Raw genomic sequence first — 14200 nt, 5'->3', positions numbered from 1 at the left:
ACTTTTATATTACGATTGCTCTCCCATCATGCATCCTGTCTATGCAATGTCACAGGAACAATAACCACCACCCCAAGCACATTGCATAATCTTGTCACACATCCTCACCTTCATTTCATTATGCCTTCTTAGCATAACTATTTACATTCTTGTTTTCTGGTTAAGCGTTTGTGGATGAAATTTGTTGTAGTATGTACTATGCTCTTGCATGTAGTCTGTATGTTTCTTGCCAACATACCCATAGTTCCTATTCAAAGCTCATGGTTCAGTTTCTTTTCTTCAAATTTTACACAAAACACTATCTTCATTTGCTGATAATCCACTATTAGATCCTGACATATTGATACAATAATTTATTAAATTAAGTGCGTTATAAAGATCTGTAAAATGTAGCTACACTACAGTTAATGGCAATCAGATTTGAGAATTCAACAATTTTTTTGTTCAATATTTTAGAAATATTTTAATTGGATTTCTGATCAGGTCTACATTAAGACTAGGCCTAATCTACATTCTGAAACCCAGACTGTTGTATTTTATAATGCAGCCTGAACCTTTATTATCTGGAAATATAATGTGTTTCTCTCAAAAACAATATGCTTCAAATCCTTTTCTTTCTGCAGGCACATTCTTGCGCTCTTGCTGTGCTGAGCACTAATACAAAATGCCCCCCTCAAAAGCAGATGCAAGTATTTTTGTAGGAGGGAGCAGTCCGTTGTTGGCAAGCTCTTTAGGCAATATATGACCGTAAGATGAAGTCACAAACATTGCGACGGGAGTTGACTCCCACTCATCCGCTAACACAGTCAGTGCTTTATGTGAAGAAGTACCAGCTGGTGCCACGGTCCCCTCTAGTCCTCCATACTCTATTCGTGTTTATCACATATTGGGACATGGAAAGGAAATATAAACTAAAATCCCTAAACACCGCCTTCAGCTGCCTGATAGTGTTCCTCCTTCACAAATTCTACCTGGCTGAAAAAAGTAAGTAAGGCTTGTTTTAGAATTTGAATCGCTTTACGTGTTGATGTGGCCTGTATAATGCTTGTTTGTTATGGCTAGGATACATGTTGGTATCTGCTTACCTGGATACATGGCTTTATCAGGTTTCTGACAGATTTAGAGAAAAGTTAAAATGTGCTACATTGTTCAATCATTCAGAAATGTAACACTACAATATTGTGTACTGACACTCATAAATATTCAAACCCTAAACCAACAAACAAAAAATAGCAGCGTGGTTTATTTTCATTTGTTTATTTGTAGGCTGGGTTGTGGTTCATTAAGCATGATGATATTTGCCTTCTCTCTTCAGTTTGTTCAGTTCCCTCAGAGCCTGTGACTATTAAAGAGAACAACACAATCGATGCCGTTGTTGTACGTATTAACACATCAACAAAGAACGTCACACTGACTCTCACCGAGAACCCAGACAATGCTTTCGACCTGAGGGGCTTAGATCTAATCGTGAAGAAACGCCTGGACTTTGAAGTAGGTTCCTTTAATATCTCTTTCCAAACTGTTGTAATTGCCCTCTACACTTTTTGACCAGTGACACTGCAAACTCAGCAACAAAAAAACATGAGAATTCTGCACATCCAAGTTCACACCCACATTTGCGATAAGGTCACAGTTCCCAGAACATTTCTTGAAATCGTTCCACCCTTTCAAGCATGACCTCTTGTTCTGATAAGAGTGCTTAAGGCTACCTAAAACATCTCCAGCTACTATAAATAAATTAACTGGAAACCTGAAGCAGTTTTGACATCATTCATGGCTTTAACGTGTTAATTTCTTTTTCAGACTCTGTTAAATCCTGAGGAGCTCACAGTTCAAATACGCTGCAATAAAACAGGATCCAGAAGTGTAAGTGTCTCACATCGTGCATCATTAGTCACACTTACATCTGAATTAATTCTGTGCTAATGAATTTAGAAAAAGGAACAGCTTGAATCTCTATTTCAGGGCTTGTGCTATTTGCAGCATTTTTCTTACAGCTGTCTTCAAGTATAGCAACCCAATTTATTTGTTTAAATTTACAGATTACATTGACGGTGCTCGTTCAGGTTGAAAACATCAATGACAACCCTCCTACCTTTGCCCAAAGTAAATATATTCTAGATGTTAATGAGGTAAAAAAAAAATTTGTGCATTTAAAAATGATTAATTATGTATTTTGTGCTCACTGAAGTCACTAATTACACTTTTTCATTTATATTGAGGCAAGCAATATGTCATTACTTATAGGGACTTACAAAAATGTCTCTGCATTAGGTCAGAAATTTTCACCTTTGTTCACAGCTCACACCTGTTAACAGCAGCGTGGCCCAGATTGAAGCAAAAGATGATGATTCAGGAGTTTTATATTATGCATTAGAACCAACTCTGGTAGGCAGTTAACTAGGTTATCTTTCTATTACTGTCTTTCTCTGATATTAATACAGGAATGATTTATGGAACCTGTCTGTTTTTGCAGAACCCATATTTCCGACTGGAGAACATGTATAAGCCAAATATTCTCGTCAACAAAACTCTGGATTATGACATCATCCAGCAGGTGACGTTGACCTTATATGTGCAGGTATGTAAAAATAGACTTTGTTTTGAATGAAGGCGTGGATTATAAATAGCTATTGCGTTATACTGAAAATTTTCTTATTTTTTTGCAATACTCCATTGCTGACATCCTCATGCACATGCTATGCAGGATACTCATCCGTACTCGCTGCCAGTGCAAATCTCCTACACAGCCACCACAACCATTATAGTCAACATAAAGGACATTGACAACCGTCCACCCTGGTTCCAGCCATGTACGAGAATAACTATTGGCACCGCCAAAATATGCCTAACTGTTGGATATAAGGGCAGAGTCAACTTAACTGAAAGACAGGTAAAAGATTTTTTATTTAAATCCGCTGTTATAATTTATCTACAACCCTCTAAATCTTCAGACCTAATGATTGAAACAAAAAAAAAACGTAAATGCGTGTGTAGCACATATTACAAAAATAAATGTTTAGAAGATATGAAAAAGAAAATCATATCTTACTAGTAAAATATTTTATAATAAAATATTATAATATATAATATATTTATATAATATTTTTTTTATCTCCTTTTTTTATTCTGAGGGTGGACAAACATTTGCCCTCAAGTCAAAGATAAAAGTCTGATCTAACGTTAGACATGTTGTGGTATGCAGTATACTTAATACAATGTAATAAAAAATTACAATGTGATGTTATTAACATTATTATTGAATCAACAATGTGTTAAATATTGTACACTAAAGCAAACGATTCTGTTTGATAAGAAGGTATGGATTAATTTTATATAACAGCAGAAAGAGGTTTATATGAACGCCCATGTCCTAATACTTATATTTTTTTTGAAACAACTAATTTTAGTGGACTTTATTGGAAAATGTTTCAAGTCAAATAAAATTAATCGTTTGAAGTTTTGGTATATAACAAAGAAAAGTGTATATCCATTGATAGGGTGAAAATCTCTTAATTTATGAATGGAGTCTTCACTGTCAGAGATTTGTCTTGATCAAGTTTTGGCCACAGGAATGTCTACAGTTTAGTTATTTAAGATGTCTTATGCAAGTTTTTCCCCTCACCTTGTTCATTTAATGTACATCTATACAGTGAAGTTGCATTAAAAAAAGAAAAGTGTTGTTAAATGATAATCTAATAATAATGTAAAATTTTAGGAAGGACCACTACAGTTACATCCAGGACCAATCTATGCAAGAGATGGAGACAAAAGCAGAAATGAAGAGATTAGCTATAAAATTGTTAGAGGTAAATAAAACAAATTTAAACCTTTATCTTCTTCTTCTTCTTTCCGCTTCTCCCATTAGGGGTCGCCACAGCAGATTATCCTTCTCCATACCCCCCTGTCCTGTACATCTGCATCTTTCACCCCAACCACCTGCATGTCTTCCCTCACCACATCCTCCTTGGCCTTCCTCTTTTCCTCCCTCCTGGTGGCTCCATCCTCAGCATTCTCCTACCAAAATACCCCATGTCCCTCCTCTGCACATGTCCAAACCTTTTATTTTCTATGTACATTTTCTATATATCTGAATCCAGTTGAACTTTCTTTATGGTCAGCATACAAAATGATTATTTTCCACTTTCTCGTTTATTTTAGGAAATGAAGATAACATATTTCAAATAGACGAAAATACAGGAAACATAACCATGCTAAAACCAGCAGATATCGCAGGCCCACTAACACTCACAGTTTTGGTAAGTAGCTAAGTTTTTGTTTACTGATTTTGCATAGCAAAATAATGCACTATTATTATTATTATTATTATTATTATTATTGTTATTATTATTATTATTATTATTATTAAATGTGTAAAAAAATACCATTTGTTGACAATGGTTAATCTATCATTTACATTTTTTTATTTATACTCTTGATATTGGAGCATGATATAGGAGCATTGAAAATGTATTTCTAAAGTGACAGAAACAAAATATTCTGTTTGCTAACATAGTGTAGTCGCATTATGTGATATAGACAGTATGGGATATAAAATAACACAAAAACTAAAATTTTATTTTTGCAGGTTTCAAAGGAAAACTCGTTTTTTTTAGCAGTGAATATAATTATAGTATGATATGTGTTTCACAGTGCAAAAAAAAAAAAAAATTTCATCAAAGTTACTCCAGTTTTCTCTACCAGTACAATTACATTAATTGTAGGCTAATTTGCATTTACAATTTGTCCGAACTTATCCTGAGAATAGAAGGAAAGAGGAATACACATATATAGGTAATTTAAGCAAAATACACATTGCACATAATTGTAATACTGTTAATGATTTCTCTAGGCATCTCAGGTGTCAAACCGTGACCAGTTTGCTGCGACTTCAGTCAACATTGAGGTTATGAAAAAGAGCAGGAACCCACCAAAATTCGAGAGGGACCGCTATGAAGCATATGTTTACAGCAACTCAGGCCCTGAGAACATGGTGCTCAGGGATAGGACTTCAAATAAACCCTTCAGAGTCAGAGCCAGAGATGATGACTTTGCAAATGTTGGTTATAGTGTAATGTTGATGTAAAAGCTTAGTATTATAAATTGTACATATTGACTTTTAATATATTGCGTGACCTGACCTCTGAATGTGCTTTCATGGACAGGGAATAAATCCTGACATAAGATATGAAGTACAGTACAGCAGTTATGTCAACATAACCACAGACGGATTTGTGCTTCTTAAAAAACCAGTTCGGACTGAGTCTTTTGCTTTACAGGCAAGTACACAACCTTCTTCTACCTTTTCATACTGTTGTAACATAATCACATAAATATTAAGAATTTTGCTGCTTGCAGGTTCGGGCTGTTGATGTGTCAACTGGTGAGTTTGGGACAGCAGCTCTTTCTGTGCTTGTCCTACCACGTGAGTGCATTTCTCTATGGCTGTCATTATTATTATTATTATTATTATTATTATTATTATTATTATTATTATTATTACTACAATAATAATTTTTCTGATATTCCATGCATTTCAATGTTTTTAACACAGCCGTGGGTGTCCAGTCATCCTCAGAGGGATACCGTGCTGGAGATATGGCCTTGCTGGGCTTTGTAATGGCCGCCTTGCTGGTTCTCTGCCTCATCGTGATTGGCTATCTCATTTCCCGTCTAAAGAAAAGGAACCCAGACACACTCAAGTTATCAGAGGTCAGCATCTTCTCATCATCACTGTGTGAGTCCAGCTCTGAATGCTTATATTATAGAGACAAAGGCAAAAAATTAGTTCTTAAAGAAAATAAATTATGCATTTAATTGTATGTTTAGATTTAGCTGTAATTGGGAAAAAAGTGTCATTGATCTGACACCCCTATTCAGTGTTTAGGTCCATGCTTGCAGCGTACTCAGCCCACTGATGGATTAAGGCCAAGAGACAGCATGCAGTTCACCAATGACGGGTTTCTGAACGAAGCTGACATGAGTAGGTTGGCAATGAGGAGACCAGATAAAAGAGACAGGAAGCAGGAGGCAGCTCCAAAATGGCGGGTAAGATTGACACCTCGTGAGAGGAGGCACTGCAATTCCTGTGGCATGCGAGTTCAATCAAACCACATGCATCGCAGCAGTCCAGCTCTCCACCCGAAAGCCTATGGAGCTAAAGACCATGTCGGATCTATCCTAACTAAAGAGAGAAGGAAGGACAAACAGAAGACGGTGTGGTTTAAAGAGAGCGAGGATTCCTCAGACATCGAGGTGGAGATCATCCCTGATGACATAGGGCTTAAATACGAGGAAAAGGATGATGAATCATCTTCTCTGGCTTTGAAAGCCAGTGATATGGAACTGGGTGAAATGACTATAATGAACACCAAGGACTTTGACAAGAAGGAGGAAAATGTTTGTGACGTCCGTGAGCCAACGGACACAGATAAAGTAAACCAGTGAGTGTCAAGAGGGCTTGGAATCACTGAAGCATATCCAAATAAGTCTTTAAATCAGTCTTAACTAAGCAGATAACAGGGTGATTACATGATTTGGGTGTCATTTTGCTTATTATAATACAATTATATTTTGTACTATTATAATACATAATATTGTGTTTGTTTAGTTAATATATATATATATATATATATATATATATATATATATATATATATATATATATATATATATATATATATATATATCAGTATATACTGCCATTTTATTTCAGTTACATTTTAGTTACCTGAACCCCCCTATATAAGATTTATATTTATATTTATATATTTATATAAATATAATATATAAATATGGAACATTTCAATAATAGGAAGGAAAATACATTCTCTCATTCTTTTTTCTTTATTCCCAATTATCCAATGATATTAATAAAAAAAAAAAAGTACAGTTCTCTTCCCCAGATTGCAGACCGAAAGTACATTTTTTTATATCATTGTTAGAAGTAATTTAATCCTATTATGTGTATTTGCTTGTCCCATGCTAAAAACTCAACCCTTGTGCCTATTTAAGAGCAAAATGACACCTACTACACTCTATAAAATGACAGTGTACAACACATCTTTTAAATGGTTTAATGTTTTCTTAAACTCAATGTTGCAAAATGACAAAAACTTTAGGGGATGAATAGCACTGCACTCGTGGAATTACTTAAAAATATTGTTATTTCTAAACTATGATGAGATGTATTGCCTTACAAACCCAATTCACTCGTGTCCTCACATGGCAGGGAACTGAGACTCTTTTATCTGTGATAAATAATGCTGAAAAATCCCAGCCATGATTTACATCCTGACTACAGTTGTAACATGTCATTTAGAAACAAGAGATCAAATGTGCAAAAAAAGTAATAAATAAATAAATAATTAATGAATAATAAACTTTTTGCAGCTATAACTAAATTCGGCATTTCTATTTCAAATGCAAATGATTACTGCACTAAACATAAAGTTTGCACTAAGCACTAATTCTGCACTAGAGAGTAACACATTGGTTGTGTTTTTTTTCTGTCAAGTATAATTGCTGTGAATAACATTTTGTATGCACAAATACAGATAAAGACTATGAGAATATTTTATATAAATGTGAATCTGTCATTGTGGAGAAATAAAGAAAGTGAATGTGTTTATCTTGAATGTTAACTGTTGTCAAAATTCATGACGTGAAAAATAGTTTGTACCTGAAACCCCAGCAATTCCAACTACGGAAATATGTAGCTAAATGTTTGAGAGCGTCAAAACATGATCATTTCAATTAGCCTGCCAAATTAAAGTGATTTTCTTGACCAATTGATGTATTTGAATATACACTTTTTTTCGGCTTCTCCCGTTAGGGGTCGCCACAGTGGATCCTCCGCACGTTTGATTTGGCACGTTTTTACGCTGGATGCTTGGGACCGGCACTGAAAGTGGCTGGGGTTGGTTCCTTGACCAGGGATCGAACCCGGGCTGCAGCGGTGAGAGATCAGGCATAATGTTATGACCACCTGTCTTGTATTGTGTTCGCCCCTTTTACTGCTAAAACAGCCCTGACCTGACAAGGCATGGACTTCACTAGACCCCTAAAGGTGTGCTGTGGTATGTGGCACCAAGATTTTAGCAGCAGATCATTTAAGTCCTGCAGGTTTCCAGTTCAGTCCGGATCAGACTTGTTTGTCTAGCACAGACATGCACCAAAAATTCGGCCACCAAAGATTTTCGACTGAAATACCTAGATCACTAAAACAACACGGCCAAAACACAATTGTAATGACACAATTAAAAAGCGCAGCCAGCACACGGTTATCTGGATAAGAGCCAACATGTCTGCGGTGTGGACTTATTTCAATATCTCGGAGAAAGACCCACGGATAGCAATTTGCAAAACATGCAAAGTTAAAATTTCAATTGGGTTTGTATCTGCAAAGAGTTTCTCCACGTCGGGTTTAATTTATCACCTAAAATCCAACCATCCTGATTGCCATTCTAAATGTGAGAAGAATGCGGCGCAGAAAAGAAAAGTCAATCCGAGCACATCTGTAGCAGACGTTTTTGTAAAGGCAAGAAAGTTTTCCAGTGATAGTGCCAAGGCATAACACAAACAATTATGGAATTCATTGCCTTAGATCAGTGGTCACCAACCCGTCGATCGCGAAACATTCCCTGTAGATCCCGAAAATAATAATTATTATAATATAATATAATATCTGCGTATGTGCGTGCGTGAGCTGTGAGTGAAGGTGAACAGCGACAAGTGACGCTAGCCAGGTTACCCTCAGGATGTTCGGCTTACGCTAAGAAAAGAAAAGTTGATAACGAATGCCGTGTTTTTTTAACAAGACATGGACTGCCAAGTGTTTCTTTACAGAAATTAAAGGTAAAGCCGTGTGCTTACTCTGTGGTACACAGGTCGCTGTGTTAAAGGATAATAATTTGAATCGCCACTACACGACCAAGCAAGAGGATAAATAAAGAAATCTGTCTAATGAAAAGCGAGCGCGTATGATGCGTTGCTAGCAAAACTGCAAACCCAACAAGGACTTTTTACAAAACTTCACACCCGCAGAGATGCAGCCGTCAGGACAAGTTATGTCATTTCTCACAAAATCGGCAGAAAAAGTAAGCCGTTATCTGACGGAGAGTTTATTAAGAAATGCTTATTGGACTCTTATAATTGTTTTTGTTTTCTTATTTGACCTATACATCACAATTTCACACTGCCTAATATAAATATTTACAGAATAGTTTTATTCTTCTGATTATCAGTACCAGCTATTCAAAATATATAATTTAGTGCATTTTACAATGGAAGAAAGTTGAGTAGAATTAAGTTCAAGTTATCGTTGGTGTGGCCCTCTGACACAATTCAGGTTTCTCATGTGGCCCCTTGTAAAAATTATTTGCCCACCCCTGGTCTAGCACATGCCACAGATGCACAAACGCGTTGTTGTGCTCCTCAAACCATTCCTGGACCATTTTTGCTTTGTGGGATGGCGCATTATCTTGCTGAAAGAGGCTATAGCCATTAGGAAATACCATTTCCATAAAAGTACATGTACATGGTCTGCAACAATGCTTAGGTAGGTGGTACATGTTAATGTAACATCCACATGGACGGCCGGACCCAAAGTTTCTCAGCAGAACATTGCCCAAAGCATCACACTGCTTTTATTCTAATATTGCATTCTAGTGCAGAGTAAGCCTTAGCCGCCAATTACCTTTTTGACGGTTCCCCACTGTTCCTTTCTTGGACCACTTTTAATAGAACAAAACACCCCACAAGCCATTAGCCATCACAATTTGGCTCTTGTATTAGGGTTGCACAAGCCAGTGCACTCTTAGGGCCGGTCCAAAACCCGGATAAATTAGTGGGTAAATGTGTGTATGGTCTTCTTCGGTGGACTGGCATCCTGTCTGTTTTCTCGCATTCCCGCGTCAAGCAAAGTGTACCATAAATTTTAAATAAGTTTCGGATCCACCATGACCCTGACCAGGATTAAGCACTTAATGAACCTAAAGATGTCAGTTCCCGATGTAAACACTGGATGTCACTACTGCGTTAAATTAAAACAGCTCAGTGCTTAAGCTCTTCTGTTTCAAGTGATCTTAAAATAAAGAGGTTAATTATATAATTATGCAGTAGGTCTGGCATTAATGTAGCATTGTGGCAACACACATGAGCAAACAAGGTGTACTGCAGGGTCAGACAATTAAGAAAAGTACAACCACAATTATAATAAAGCATTACACAATTACAGATAGCTTACCTGTTATGCCTACGAAACAGTGATAATAGCGCCCTCAGCTGTAATTATTTGTCATAACTACAAATCGATATTTTGCAAGCATAAAGAAGGTAGTCGGTTTGAAAGAGGCAGATGTAGAGGTGGGTTTGGAGATGGATGATCCGCTGTGACGACCCCTAATGGGAGAAGGCGAAAGGAGAAGAAAAATAAGAAGAAGAAGAAACAGGAAGAAGAGGAAATAGAACCATTTGGCAGATGTTCTGTAGCTCACAATTCATGTGACTTGAAGCTAATGCTTTAACCAATCAAATAGAAGGCATTCAAACATGTCTGCATTTTCATGTCCTTTGATTGTCAGAGAGCACACTAGTGAGAGCTCGCAAGCCATATCTGTAGGAATCGGCAAAAATCTCATATATATTTTGTGGATTAAATAGCTGTTTTTTTATTCCACATTCGCTGTCAGAGTAGACATTTATTTTTCACAGATACAAGACAGATAAATCAAGACAAGCTGGACTTTGAGAAAATAGATCAGCCAAACCAGTTAAAAACAATTTGCCCGTATTTCAAATCCACAGGAAAACTGTAACACATGGAAAAAATACACAAAAATGGAAGGAAAACCCAAGCTCATTTTATGAGGTTAATATTGATGCTTTTGCTGAAGACAATGGATGCGTGTGTTGTAGCTGTGGCTACAGTGAAAGAAGACTTGATGAATTGTGTTAAATGGGTTTCTTGCTTTATTAATGGCATTCAACCTCTATGAGATAGCTTTCTCACGACTCTTTGTAATACTGTGTTTCTGTATAATATTGTTTCAATACTCATGGCATAATAATAATAGTATTAAGCAGTGGATTGATTCAGGTAGGAAACCACTAAAGGTGTAAAATTCATGGCCCACCACCACAGTTCCCTGTCTACTGTACCAGCTGCATGGGTAAAAGTACTAGAAACCCACTTGACTTTATTTTACAGACATATAATTGAATTTTGACTCATTTAAAATTGACACAAGAATCTGATTATACTACAATGAACACATTTCTGTGGAGTGTAACTTTATCCCTCAATATGATTAGTTAAATAACTGTTAGGCTATTCAACAGTGTTATGGCATCCTCTGCTGGAAGTATTGTGTCATACATTTTTTTTTAACCCTAATGACTTTGAGACAGGGATTTATAATGATTTATTTATTTATTAATTTATTTATTTTCATTTCATAATCATAAAAACTAACACTTTCTTTGAGGACAGGGACAAGGACGGGCCCAGCCAGTTGTCACCAGGTATCTACAGATTATCTAGAAAATGCTTTTAGAAATAAACCTGCAATTCAGTGTCCTTCAGGTTGGGCCCTGTCCCAAATTTCTTGGTAATTCCGTAAAGTCTACACCACAAGGATGACACTTCTTCTTCTTCTTTTTTCGGCTGCTCTCATTAGGGGTCGCCACAGCGGATCATCCGTCTCCATACCACCCTGTCCTCTACATCTGCCTCTTTTACACTAACTACCTGCATGTCTTCCCTCACCACATCCATGAACCTCCTCCTTGGCCTTCCTCTTTTCCTCCTTCCTGGTGGCTCCATCCTCAGCATTCTCCTACCAATATAACTCATGTCCCTCCTCTGCACATGTCCAAACCATCTCAATCTCGCCTCTCTCGCCTTGTCACTAAAACGTCCTACATGCACTGTCCCTCTAATAAACTCATTTCTAATTTTGTCCATCCTCGTCACTCCCAACGAAACTCAATGCCACTGTCTTTAATCCATACAACATCGCAGGTCTCACAACGCCACTGTCTTTAATCCATACAACATCGCAGGTCTCACCCCAGTCCTATAAACATTCCCTTTCATTCTTACAGATACCCTTCTATCACAAATCACTCCTGTCACTCTTCTCCACCCACTCCACCCTGCTGTCAACCTGTCCATCACCATTGCAAACAGAAAAGAGCTCAGGGCCGATCCTTGATGCAGTCCAACCTTCACCTTGAACCTGCTGTCACATTGTCCTCATACATGTCCTGCACCACCCTCACATACTTCTCTGACACACCTGACTTCCTCATACAATAACACAACTCTGTCACTTCTGTCCTTCTCTATACTTCTCCATCAACATCCTTAAAGCAAATAAGGCATCTGTGGTGCTCTTTCTCGGCATGAAACCATACTGTTGCTCACAGATGGTCATCTCTTCTCTCAGCCTAGCTTCCACTGCTCTTATCCATAACTTCATGGTGTGACTGATCAACTTTATTCCCCTGAAGTTACTGCAGGTCTGGAGATCTCCCTTATGCTAAAAGATCGGTACCAGCACACTCCTTTTCCATTCCTCATGCATCCTCTCACCCTCCAGAATCTTGTTAAACAATCTGGTTAAAAACTCCACTGCCATCTCTCCTAAACATCTTCATGCTTCTACCAGTATGTTATCTGGTCCAACCGACTTTCCACTCTTCATCCTCTTAATCTCTGCTCTCACTTCCTCCTTACTAATCCTATCCACTTCCTGCTTTACTAACTCCATATCATCCAACCTTCTCTCTCTCTCTCATTTTCCTCGTTCATCAGCTGCTCAAAATACTCCCTCCACCTTCTCAACACACTAGTTTGCACTAGTCAACACTTTCCATCTCCATCCTTTATTGCTCTAACTTTCAGTACATCCTTCCCAGCTTGGTCTCTCTGCCTGACCAATCAGTACAAATACTTTTCTCCTTCCTTAGTGTTCAACCTCTCATACAGCTCCTTATATGCCTTTTCCTTTACTTTCGCCACATCCTCTTTACCTGCTGCCGCATCACCTTGTACTCCTGCCTACTTTTCTCATCACCCTGTCGATCCAACTTCTGTTTCGCCAACCTTTTTCCCTTATGCTCTCCCGCACTTCCTCATTCCACCACCACGTTTCTTTGTCTTCCTTTCTATTTCCAGATGTCAAACCAAATACTTTTCTAGCTGCCTCCCTTATCACTTCTGCAGTAGTTGCCCACCTCTTCACCAACACCGAGCCTCTGTCTGACCTCTTCCCTGAACCTCACACTACAGTCTTCCCCCTTCAGTTTCCACCATCTTATTCTTCTTTCAGTCCTCATTTTCCTCCTCTTCTTCTTTGCCTCCAAAACCATCCTAAAGACCACCATCCAATGCTGTCTATCTACACTGTCCCTTAGCAACACCTTACAGTCTCCAATCTCCTTTAGGTTGCATTTCATACATAGAACATAGTCCACCTGTGTGCACCTTCCTCCACTCTTGTATGATCACCCTATGATTATTCTTCTTCTTAAAATACGTATTCACCACTGCCATTTCCATCCTTTTAGCAAAATCTTTCACCATCTGCCCTTCCACATTCCTCTCCTTAAGGCCATACCTACCCATAACCTCCCTATCACCTCTGTTCCCTTCACCTACATGTCCATTAAAGTCTGCCCCAATCACCAATCATTCATTTCTAGGTACACCATCTATTCTTCTCGAATCTTTTCTTCTCCTCCATCTTACAGCCGATTTGTGGAGCATAGGCACTGATGACATTTATGATGACCCTTCAACTTCCAGCTTCACGTTCATCATCCTATCAGAAACTCTCCTTACCTCCACTACACTCTTACTGTATTCTTCCTTCAGAATCACACCTACACCATATCTCTTTCCAGCCACACCATGATAGAACAGTTTAAACCCACCTCCAATGTTCCTGGCCTTACTCCCTTTCCACTTGGTCTCCTGAACACACAACATATCTACCTTTCTCCTCTCCATCATATCAGCTACCTCTCTCCCTTTACCAGTCATAGTGGCAACATTTAAAGTACCAACCCTAACCTTTACTCTCCTACACTTCTCCTTTTTCTGCCGTCTCTGTAGACGTCTTCCTCCTCTCCTTCTCCTCCTTCGGCCAACAGTAGCCTAATTTTCACTGGTACCCTGTTGGCTAACGATACCTGT

The 14200-nt window shown here is 37.9% G+C and overlaps 1 protein-coding gene across 2 annotated transcripts; it reads left to right on the top strand.

Moving 5' to 3' along the window:
• The first annotated feature begins 718 nt into the window (after nt 1-718).
• On the top strand, nt 719-6578 carry cdhr5a (cadherin-related family member 5a). 2 transcript variants are annotated; one of them, XM_046857850.1, is made up of 14 exons: nt 719-984; nt 1316-1491; nt 1804-1866; nt 2043-2132; nt 2302-2388; nt 2477-2581; nt 2708-2893; nt 3719-3809; nt 4162-4259; nt 4853-5059; nt 5166-5279; nt 5359-5425; nt 5555-5712; nt 5902-6578. In XM_046857850.1, exons 1-14 carry the CDS (start codon nt 753-755, stop codon nt 6445-6447), a joined length of 2220 nt encoding a protein of 739 aa, XP_046713806.1. In that variant the 5' UTR covers nt 719-752; the 3' UTR covers nt 6448-6578. The 2 variants fall into 2 exon arrangements, with proteins under 2 accessions (XP_046713806.1, XP_046713805.1); XM_046857849.1 differs by having other exon boundaries at nt 5881-6578.
• The last annotated feature ends 7622 nt before the right edge of the window (nt 6579-14200 follow it).

This window comes from Silurus meridionalis, chromosome 9, assembly GCF_014805685.1.
Source record: "Silurus meridionalis isolate SWU-2019-XX chromosome 9, ASM1480568v1, whole genome shotgun sequence".
Lineage (NCBI taxonomy): Eukaryota > Metazoa > Chordata > Actinopteri > Siluriformes > Siluridae > Silurus > Silurus meridionalis.
Note: the sequence above shows the minus strand (reverse complement) of the source record. Positions and strands in the feature narration are given on the sequence as shown.

Bases quoted from the DNA above. Each gene is read 5' to 3' on its own strand.
- cdhr5a (XM_046857849.1), top strand. From the start codon at position 753: ATGAAGTCACAAACATTGCGACGGGAGTTGACTCCCACTCATCCGCTA. The intron at 985-1,315 runs GTAAGTAAGGCT...TTCTCTCTTCAG, and splicing joins ATTCTACCTGGCTGAAAAAA to TTTGTTCAGTTCCCTCAGAG. The intron at 2,133-2,301 runs GTAAAAAAAAAA...CTTTGTTCACAG, and splicing joins ATATTCTAGATGTTAATGAG to CTCACACCTGTTAACAGCAG.